This window comes from Squalius cephalus (genome assembly GCF_949319135.1).
Source record: "Squalius cephalus genome assembly, chromosome: 21".
Classification (NCBI taxonomy): Eukaryota; Metazoa; Chordata; class Actinopteri; order Cypriniformes; family Leuciscidae; genus Squalius; species Squalius cephalus.
Window position 1 is genome coordinate 21,998,614 of NC_137142.1, and position 11,047 is coordinate 22,009,660.

Here is an 11,047-nt window from a genome sequence, read left to right on the forward strand (position 1 = left end):
AGTAAAACACATTTTCGGTAGGGTATCCTCACAGATTTAGTTTTATTGTTCAATACACATCTTTTTATTATAACATTTGTGTTGAACATCAACAAAATGTTTGTATGTATTGTGTTTTGGGAAAACAAAAGATATGCTGTCTGAAACTGTCAGCAAGTGGTCAATTACTCAGCACTGGGATGGTGGCAAACTTTTTTTTTTTAATTTAACTTTTTTTATGAACACATTCAAGTTGTTTGTCATACTAAATATGTATACTACCATTCAGACATTTGGGGTCAGTAATTAAATACATTTTAATATTACAAAATCAATGCTGTTCTTTTGAACTTTCTGTTCATCAAAGAATCCTTTAAAAAGTATCACAGTTTCCACAAAAATATTAATCAGACCTGTTTTCAATTGATAATAATAATAAATCTTTCTTGAGGATCTTCCCATCACAGGAATAAATTACATTTTAAAATATATTAAAATATATCTGACTGCTTTACTGTATTTTTCCATCCATTAAATGCAGCCTCATTTTATAAACATAAAAGAAAAATCTTACCAACCCCAAACTTTTTAATGGTACAGATTTTATTGATTTATTCATTTAAAATATTTTAATGTTAAATACCATTAATAGTGAAAATGATATAATTAATTAATATGAATTGTGTACATTTTCAGATTTTAAAATATGAATATGAACATTTACATTTTTGAAATTTGATCTTAACACAAAGTGAAATAAACACACCATTTCAATATTTATTGTGTGGAAAGTATTCAAATCAATTTCAAGAAGTGTACTTTTTTTTTTTTAATTGTGTGTTTGTAGGATACATACAATGCTAACACAGACATTAGTCAAGACAAGAAAAAAAAAATGTCATTTACACTACTGAATTCTTTTAAATACAATTAATAATTGTGTGATGTAAATGACAATGTTAATGGTGACATAATTGTCCTGTGTAGCACGTACAGTATGACCACTGTTGTTGTCATAGGTTAAACTAGTGGAGAGTTTGAAAGCTGTTTTGGTAAAACATTACAATAAGGTTCATTAATTAACATTAGTTAACCTTAGTTAACATGAACTAAGAATGAACAGTTGAAGAAAGACCTAGCAATACTATACACATTTTTTTTTCTCACACACAGATATATATATTTTACAGAAGGGCGAAGTGTGCCCGGAGTTGACACATGGGCTTGCTAAGGGCTCTGAGACCTCGGGTCAACCATGTGTGAGTGTGTTCATGCATCTGTGAGTGTGTGTATGTGTGCGTATGAGTGCCTTCAGGTGCAAAGTGTGTGATACGCTGTTCTCCAGCTGTAGCAGATGTGAAAAAGAAGCCCGCACAGGGGACACAGGGCCACAGGGTCGCCAGAGAAACGACCACAGCTGTGGCCCTTTCACACACACACTCAAAAGCATGCACACTTTCTCACCCTATCTCTCAAAGATTCAAGTTTCATTTTGATATACTTCTGACCAGAGACATTTTATTCTTCACTGTCTGAGTTCAAGTCCAGGACCTTTTTCTTCACCTTTTTGGACATAAATGGCTGATAATATCGGCAAATAGTTGCCCGATGCATTAGTGCATCATTTATATCACAATTTGAATCAAATAAAGTTTTGGGTGCTATTATTAATTTGTGTAATTCAGTAAACTTTCCATCGCTCTCATTTTCTTTTCTTTCAAGTGTGAAATTTCTATGAAGGGCCAGTATTGGCTTATATCTTCTAGTAAGCCATGGGTCAGTTGCAAAGACAACAGTTCAAGTGCAGACAACATTAATACAGAGGAGCATGTGTGCAAAACATTAGTCTTGGATTCTTAGCCCATAAATTAAATGTGTTTTACTTGGATAAAACACTGGATTCTAAAACTGGCTTTAGAATAATACACTAGTTTCTAGAAAAGTGCTTTTTTTTTGTCTTCTGTCTCCTCATGTCTTTCATTTGCATCTTTACGACCAAGAAATTATCTGAGGGGAAGACACATGGGCTGATCATAAACAGGCATGTGTGTTTTAGCAGTCAAGAAAGTGTGTGTGATTGAGAATCTGCAGAATGAGTATTTACGATTTACTTCATTTACATAGGTATTCTCATTAGCATAGTTGGGAACGCTGCTGGCCTCTACGCCCCAAACATGTATCTATCCATCCACTCATGCTACGCGACTGTATAACCCAATAAGCGTAATCCTGACAATGAACTGTGCTAATCACATTTAATATGCAAATGAGATTATCTAAACTTTGGTAAACATTGGCTAATGTTGCAAAACAGGAGATTTTTGGGTTGGGTTGGGTTGGGGGGGGGGGGGGGGGGGGTGCTGAGAAGCAAATGCGGTAAATCACTACTCCCCTCCTGTTATTTGCTTTATTTGTTTACTGGGCTTCTAATGTATAAACAGTACAAACTCATTTTAGGGATTGTGGAGCTTTAGGGACGTGTGTGAGGTGGCCATAGCCTCTGTGTGGCTGGATGCAAAAATGGTGGCAAAGCAATTAAATTCTCATTTAGCTCGAGCGATTAAAACAGACACAAATACAAATCATATTATGCTCATCTGGACGTGAAGGCGTATTGTGCAACAGCCTGCTGAGAGCAGTTCCTTTTCTGTTTCTTTTCGGAGAGATACATTTTGCTGTGATGTGGCTGGTTAACATCAATATCACTGCTACAGTAATATATATATTTAAACGATACGTAGTTAATATTGAGTAACATGCAATTTAGACACCATATTGCAGCTACCTTGTCTGCGCCACCAGCAGAAATAGTTTCAAAGGAACCCAATCAACTACATCTCCGCACAATGCACAACTTGTTTAATGTCTGAATTAATCAGTATTGTTGAACAAATCTGTTGAGTGAATGATTGGTGTCTGCTTCCGAAATCCCATACTCTCTGAGTAGAATTTTTTTTTTTTTAATACAAAAAAATTACTTTGTGACTGCTAAAAAAGTATGTTCTAATATGAATGTACAGTATATAGTCTGAATGTAATCCGGACATACTGCATTTTCCATGTTGTCATTTTCATGCTGTGTGTTACGAACCCCTGTTTCTAAAATGCTTGTTAAAAAAAGGGGTAAGCAACATAAAAGGACACGCGAGGCAAAGTGCAGTTTAAACATTTATTATAAGGCTAATTTTGTTAGGTTAGGGTGGAGCCTAACACTCAGAAGAGAAAGAAACTAATCAGAGCACAGAAACAGATACACACAAAATACAAATACAACACTCAGAAGGGTTAGGCCGTAACGCTGTGACCTACAAGCGTCATTTGCATCGCTTTACTACCATTTACAAATCCTCTCCCATGGCCTTATGGGATAGTAAAGTGTCCATCGTATCCACATTTCAGAATCTTGCCGGAAGTAGTAAAGTCAACCGGATATACACTTTTCACTGTGTTTTTTTTTTTTTTTTTTTCGTCTTTCTTGCCTGTATGTGATTTCTAATGCAGCCAATGATTCATTAATAGTAACTTGTTTCATTTCTGAATGATTCAATTTAATGATTCATAGACAATCACTTGTCACCACCTACTTGCATATTGATGTACTGCTGTTATAGGTTGCACTTTACATTGCAGTTTTCATGTTACTTTTTTGCATAGGTGCTTGCAACGACACATTATTGTTATTAATTATTATACTGTAGCAACATGTAATATATGCTAAATTAAAATTGTCCTTTTAAGCATTACTCTGTAACTACAATAATGAAGCTCTAGATCAGGGTTTCCTAAACTGCCATTCATGAGGGAACTGCAGGGGGTTCGTGAGTTGATGAATAGCTAAAAATTAAATCATAAAAAATGTTAAAATTAATACATAATTTTAAACTAAAAACTAAATTTAAAAAAGAAAATGTAGTGAAAACATGTTTAACAGTTTTGATTCTTTCTTTTGTTTTTGATATTTTTTTAAAACTTTTTTGGTCCTTTCTCCTACACACCTATCCATTACCTGCAGGTGAGGGTAATTGTTAATTATATATATATATATATTTGAATTTTAATATATATATATATATATATATATATATATATATATATATATATTTTTTTTTTATTCTCTATTCTCTCTCTCTCTCTCTCTCTCTCTCTCTCTCTCTCTCTCTCTCTCTCTCTCTCTCTCTCTCTCTCTCTCTCTTCTCTATCTTTTTTACTGTCATGTTCTTAAACTAAGAACATGACACCAATATGATTTGCACCATATCATTTTTCAGTGAGACCCCCAGAAGCATGACTTTAATAAAAAAAAGTCACTGAAACAGTGTTTGGGATGACTAAACAGCACTAGACTTTCCAAGAGCTTTAGGGAGACACAGGGAGATTTTCTCATTTTCCTGTTCCTTTCTCTTTTTTACCCTCTCTCTTTCTCTTCGCTACACATCTGGTGGGTCCGCTGACAAGCTCTTGAACTGTTGACAATAAGTTGATGGGCTAAAGCCCCCCAATAAACATCTCTGGTGCCACCTCGGCCCAGCTGCTAGTGTTTAGGGCTGAGTTGAAAGTGGCCGAGTAGCGAGGCCTGAGTGTCATTAGGCACTCTGTTTATGTCTGCATGCATGTGGCCTGGCCAGAGATTCGACACTTTTCATCACATTCTTGGGTTGCCTGCGCAGGAATCCAGTTGCAAAACACATAAAAGTAAAAGAGAGACCATGAGCCCTCTCCCTTGAGTGGGCCGCGGAGCGAATCGAAGGCTATTCAAAGCTGCAACAGTGCAGTGTCCTTTGTATCATGCTACATGTCATGCTACATGCTACAAAAGCATTTGTGTGTGTTTAAGGTGTCTGTGTAAGACAGAATGATTGGTCCACACTTGCTGTTTGGAGCTGTTGAGCAAGTAGATCTTAGGAGATAGACAGGTAAAGAGAAGGGATATTGGTTTATAATCACTACTACTATACTATGTGATGAAAAAACAATATCAGCAACCTGCTTCCTACTCTTTTGAAGATTGATTGGAGACTGTGAAAGTCGTGACACTTTGAAATCAAGCAAGAATGCATCCAATTGGATTTCTGAATCCAGAAAAATGATCACAAGAGAGAGCATCAATTCATAAACTTTTGCATTTATCTTCTCTATGTCCTTCCTACGAACCATTGAAATGACTGTATTCACATAATGGTAAAGAGTATTGTATCAGTTTTTCTTTCTCACACACAAGCTTACTTGTCCCTGTGATCCACCTGCTCTGAAGGCCAGTTGGTGTGGCTGAGTGTTTTTCGCTGCAGATGGTGCTATATGAGGGAAGCTGGGTCATGCTGAAGGACTGAAGGACCACAGTGCTTCATCATACCGAGGGAAAGTGACCCTAAAGGTCACAGCACACACACAGGCTTAATTTTAGAGCGATTAATCTCCTCTCAAGAGAGTTTTATGTGTGTGGGTGTGTCATCCCGGGTCCTGTGCTGTAGTTAGAGCTGGCCGTCAGCTGTCCGGCCAAGGTGGAGGCCCAGCCATCTTATCGTCCAGGAGAAGCTTAATATGAGGAGATTAGATGGAACAGAGGAAATTACAGTTTGGCCTTTAATACATTGTCCTCTTACCTAACAGGAACCTGATCCAAATCCACCACGGGGCTACAAGGCCATCACTCCGCCCAACATACACAAGAGGATATGTGACGTACACACAGACAGATACACACCAGATGATGAGTGGGTGGCAAAGAAGGCAACAAAATAAACCCAAATGAAACAGCAATGAAAATGAAAGAGGCGGAGCTTTTGGTGAGAGAGAGTGAAAGAGTGAGGTGGGATGGAAGAGGTGTTCCCCATATAAAAGCCTCTTCACTGGTTTGGAAAATTAGCTGGGTCCTGTGGTCTACTGGAGCCTTTTATTTATTGATGTAAAGAAAGATAACTACGCCACCTTCCGTATTCGCTCCATTTGCATGAGCAAGGGAAGATTAGGAGTGAAAATCAAACCAAATAAATAAATCCCTCTTTTTCCCTCTCTTCACCTCCCCTTCCCTTCCCAGACACACACTCACCCCTCTGCCATAATAAACACTTTGCAAAAAGTCGCAACAAAGTTTATTTTTCAGACAATCACTGCCAGACTATCCATGGATGTCTGCTATATTAATCTCAAAGCTCAAAGAACGTTGTTTATTGGCTGCAAAGGTTGGAAAGTAAAAGCTGCCCAACATAACCATCAAATTAAACTGGTATAAACAACGTTGCTGTAAATGCACACTTGTATATGTGAGTGGTGAACATGTACAGTATTTGAGAATAGAGTCATGTGGCAGTGTCTTAGCAGCTTAACATCTTCTGCAGGATCGCATGTTCACGAGTTTCAGGTTGACATCTAAATGTGGTCTGGTTTCACTGAAGTGTAAAGGAGAAGGGAATCCAATCAGTTTCGCTTACTCTGAATGCCAGTTTGAATGTGTTTGAGTAGCAGCGCTAAATCTTTCGTCATGATTAGTGCCACCTTCTAATGTCTATCCATCACGTTAGTTTCTCACTTTCCCCTTTGCAGGGTTGTCAGAAACAAAATGAAATATCTTAACACTAACTCAAAATTGAATTGAGAGTGCCATGATGCAGATTTGAATTTGATTTAATTAAGAAATTCTTATTACTATGTTATTTTCATATTATTTAAATTAATATTTAAATTAATTTTAGCTTTAGTCATTTTGTTATTTGTTTTGGTAATAGTATATGTTTGTTACATATATATTTTTTTTATTTAGCTTTAATACATTTTTCTTTCAGTTTAAGTAATTTTAATAATTGACACTGTGTCTACACCAGATGCAATAAGTGGCACAATGCAACGTGACAAAAGCTTATAGAACCCATTATAATATAGTAATGCTGTCTACACTGGATGTGGTGCAGCGTGACACAACACAACAAATTCCAGACAGTAAACCGATGACCCGTTCTATTTCTGACTATTCTATATCTATTTCTGACTATTCTATTTCTGTACTCCAAGTGCCTGCGCTACTTCTGACACGAAGGAAAAATGGATTAACAACGTTCACTTTGTCGCGTTTAGTGAGGACAGCTTCTAGCCGTTGTGCCACAACATGACAATGGTCTCATTCTGTTAGTTGCCATGGCAACATTTCAAATTTTCATTAAACATTAGATGAAAACAAACAAATTGTTAGATTTTATTATTCCTATTTATTTCAAATAACACATTTTTTTTTGTTTCAATTAACAATAGCAACACTGGTTATTAATGTTGTTTCTAACTTGAAAAGCATGAATTTTAAAAATCGGGTTGGCAAAGCTGTTGTAGTTTAGAAAAGTTAAAAAAAAAACTTTGGAATTTGAAGGGGATGGATGGATGGATGGATGGATGGATGGATGGATGGATGTTATCATGGATGTTAACATAGTTTTAAACTAAAAACTACATTTAAAAAAGAAAATGTAGTGAAAACATGTTTAACATTTTTGATTCTTTCTTTTGTTTTTGATTTTTGACTTTTTTGGTCCTTTCTCCTATACACACCTATCCATTAACTGCAGGTTTGCGAGGGTAATTGTATATAAAAACATTAACTTTGGTGGACCAGGATGGAAGGAAACTTCATTTCCCAGAATGCTTTGCTTGTGTTGAATTTTTTTCCTGTGGGGTGGGGCCAATTTGATTCAAATTCACACTCCTAAATGAAAAGGGAACCAGTTCTTCAATTTTGTACAACCCTGACCCTAGACACCAAGAGAAGGGGGGCTTGAGCAAATGAGGCCACTGACGCTTTCATCCACCCATATGTGGGTGTTCAATGATAAACAAACTTATCACACACTTGGTCTGCAGGCTAGTTATGTTGACTGGAGGGCAGAGATTTTCGCAAACAGCCACAGTACAGACAGGAGCGCAGTCCTGAGTGTGTGAATTTGCCCCTCCTTCTTTTCTAGGAGTCCTCAACAGGGCATAAAATGCCAGTGAAGCCCAGCCTGAGCTTAGCTCTTGCACTGCTGCCCCGCTCGGCTTCCAGATGTGGCCTCGGCTGCTTTTTCTCATGTGGATTGAAATCAGCATTATGTCAGCTCTGCATGTGTCCTCTCTTCTCCTCTCCGTTCTCCTTTGATGTCCTCTCCTCATTGTTCATGCAGCTCATTCGGCTAATGAACCAGCACAATGCATTTTATGAGAGAGATAGTCACTTATTCAAAGGGGACATAAAACCCTACATAACAACAGTACCGATGGAACAGAGGCACATGACAGACAACCCCGTTCAGAAAAAAAGCAAGTATGAGGAATGTGTCTATGTCAAGAAAAACAGCCTCTTATTCTACTCACTATTACTGTCTCTTTTTGTCTTCTCTTGTCCACCTGTGTCCCAGCAGCAATTAAGGACCCTGGTGGGTCCAATCAAGGAATCACACGAATGGCTGAATGTGAGTTTATATTCAAAACTCTGAACATCTACATTTGCATGTATATTTGTGTGTGTCAGCATAAATTAGGAGGTGAATTGAGAATGCATTTTAAATTAATTTTAAATCCTGAATTTGAATTGAGGTAGCAAACAGGATGCAGAATTGCAATTTGAATCAGAATTAAAGGACGTAGAATTAAAGCTGTAATTTAAAGCAATTCATATAACTAATTTTTAAATAGAAAATAAAAGTTTATGAAGGCAAATTTTGAATGTTGGCTGAACAAAGCCTTTGAAAGTTTTGGGGGGAAAAAAAGTTTAAATTGCTTAGAAGTTTTAGGTTTAGACCTTATGGACACAATCAGACAATGTTTTAATGTAGAAATGCCACCTAGACATTTACAGTGTCCTTGTTACACATTACATGTAGTTATTATAGTAATAACAATAAATGATGCATATTACATGCATTTAACCCTAAACCAAAACTTAACCCTATAGTTAATTAATATTACTCAGTACTTAAGTGTTTAATTGCACTGTAACAAGGACACTTTATGTGTCTCTTATGCTCACCTAGGCTGTGTTTATTTAATTGAAAAATTACAGTGAAATCTGTAATATTTTGAAATATTATTACAATTTAAAATAAATGTTTTCTATTTTAATATATTTTCAAATATAATTTATTCCTGTGTTGGCAAAGTTGAACTTTCAGTATCATTACTCCAGTCTTCAGTGTCACATGATCCTTCAGAAATCATTCTAATATGCTGATATGGTGCTCAATAAATATTTCTTCTTTTTATCAATGTTGAACGCATTCCTGAATCCTTCCTGAATAAAAGTATTAATTCATTTATTTCAAAAGAAATCTTACTGACCCCAAACTTTTACGGTGTAGGTATAGATTTAGATATAGATTTAGGTCAGTTTATCAGGACAGCTTTACACTATAAGATAGAGAGAGAAAAAAGAGAACACTTATATAGGCTAACTGACTTCTTTGTCCATACAGTATATCTATCAGTATAAGCATCTGTTCTGATTGTTCTGATTTTGTACTTACCAACATTACCGCTTGTTTTTGCCATCACATTTTATCTTTTCAAGTGGGTTTATTTCCTCCACAGGAGACCTTTGTGCTGCACTGTACGCTCACAAAGAAACAAAGAGCGATATCTCATAAAACATAACAGAATTACAGCCTGAATGAACACACACACACACACACGCACACGCGCACTCATACATAAATATGAGCCACACACATTCTCTCCCTGGGTTTTGCACTCATGCAGGGGCTTTATGGAGAGACATGAGTAAAACCAAATCAATACAGAAGGCCATACTGATGAAGAATGAATCTGAAAGTGATTATATCTGTAAACAGTGATCAATATGGAAGCTGTTGCGCAGAGTGCAAGATAAAAACCAGCCCTGATAAATTCTCCATCACTTCACTGTCCTTCACTGGAGCTTAATAGCATCAGTATGCAATCGCAGCACCAAAGTCATTTTCAACAATATGTTTTACTATCACTGTCACAGATTGAAAGCAGCTCACTCGTTTTACGTTTGAGAAAGCATATGGTCGCTAAAGGCAGATCGTTGTTTATATGCTCTGCATGATCTGTTGTTATTTCTGGCAAATGGTCATCGTCTGACTTGCTCGTCTCTATCTCTCCTCCGTTTCTCTCTCGGCCTGTCTACGGTGCTGTGATTCGGGTGAGGATGGTGGACTCGTGACAGATCAGGGCATTCAGGCTGGTGACATTCCTCCTGGCGAGCAGATCCATCCTGAGCAGGGGGTGAAAAATGCAGCGGCGCGCTGCTGCTCAGCTGCAGATGAATGGAGCTATCTGTCTTGTCACGAGGGGTCGGCGGGAGAGGTTACAGCCCAACTGTACCTGGTCTCCGGTGCTGACGCCTGCACGCCGCTTTCCTTTACAAGGGAAGAAACAGAGAGGGGAGGGAGAGAGAAACGAATCCTGCCCCATCAAGCACTTCTTCAGTCCCTCCAGAGCTCATCTCACTTCCCATCATCCTGCAGTCCTGCTGCCCTGAGCGCAGGCTTTGACACATCTATATGTTTTTCCTTCTGACCTTTCAACGTCCTTTCTGTCAGCGCCTGTAAACCATAAGCTGATGTATGAGGGCAATTTTTAGCGGTGCCACTTGTATCTGAGTGATTGCGCAAACTTTACATTTGGGGGGCCTGCTACCCTGCCACCTCCTCAACATCACTTTATTTGCTTTGCTTGAGATTGAGGCAGAGAAACTGAGGGGAAGGAGTAAAAAAGCGGATAGAGGAGGGGAGGGGACGGGGGAGTCCATTCTCAACAACCTCCAGGCAACAGGCCTGCACTTTATCAGTCTAGCTAGCTGAGCCCCCCAGGCCAGTTCAAATAGACCAATTTCAAATACATACTTGAACAAACAAACTCCTGTACAAAGAAACCAGAGAAATGCTAAACTTTCAATGGAATACTGATTCCACATGTTAATATCTAATAATAAATCTAACCCAGGGGTTTTCAAACATGGGCCAGAAGGGGGGTTAGTAACAATGTAAAAAAAATGTTTTACTGCTTTCTGCAGACTGTCTAAAATTGGAAATCATGGGAAATTATATTTATTGTGAAAAGTGGATTGAGT

At 37.7% G+C, this 11,047-nt stretch overlaps 1 protein-coding gene across 3 annotated transcripts in view; it reads left to right on the plus strand.

Moving 5' to 3' along the window:
• Window positions 1-10,844, plus strand: part of LOC307149128 (uncharacterized protein) — a 102,927-nt gene extending 92,083 nt beyond the window's left edge. For all 3 annotated transcript variants that reach the window (XM_079855216.1, XM_079855218.1, XM_079855217.1), the window contains 2 exons: window positions 8,358-8,408; window positions 10,142-10,844. In XM_079855216.1, coding sequence (XP_079711342.1) covers window positions 8,358-8,408; window positions 10,142-10,494 — 404 coding nt within the window. In that variant the 3' untranslated portion in view covers window positions 10,495-10,844. The remainder of the gene's footprint in view (window positions 1-8,357; window positions 8,409-10,141) is intronic.
• The last annotated feature ends 203 nt before the right edge of the window (window positions 10,845-11,047 follow it).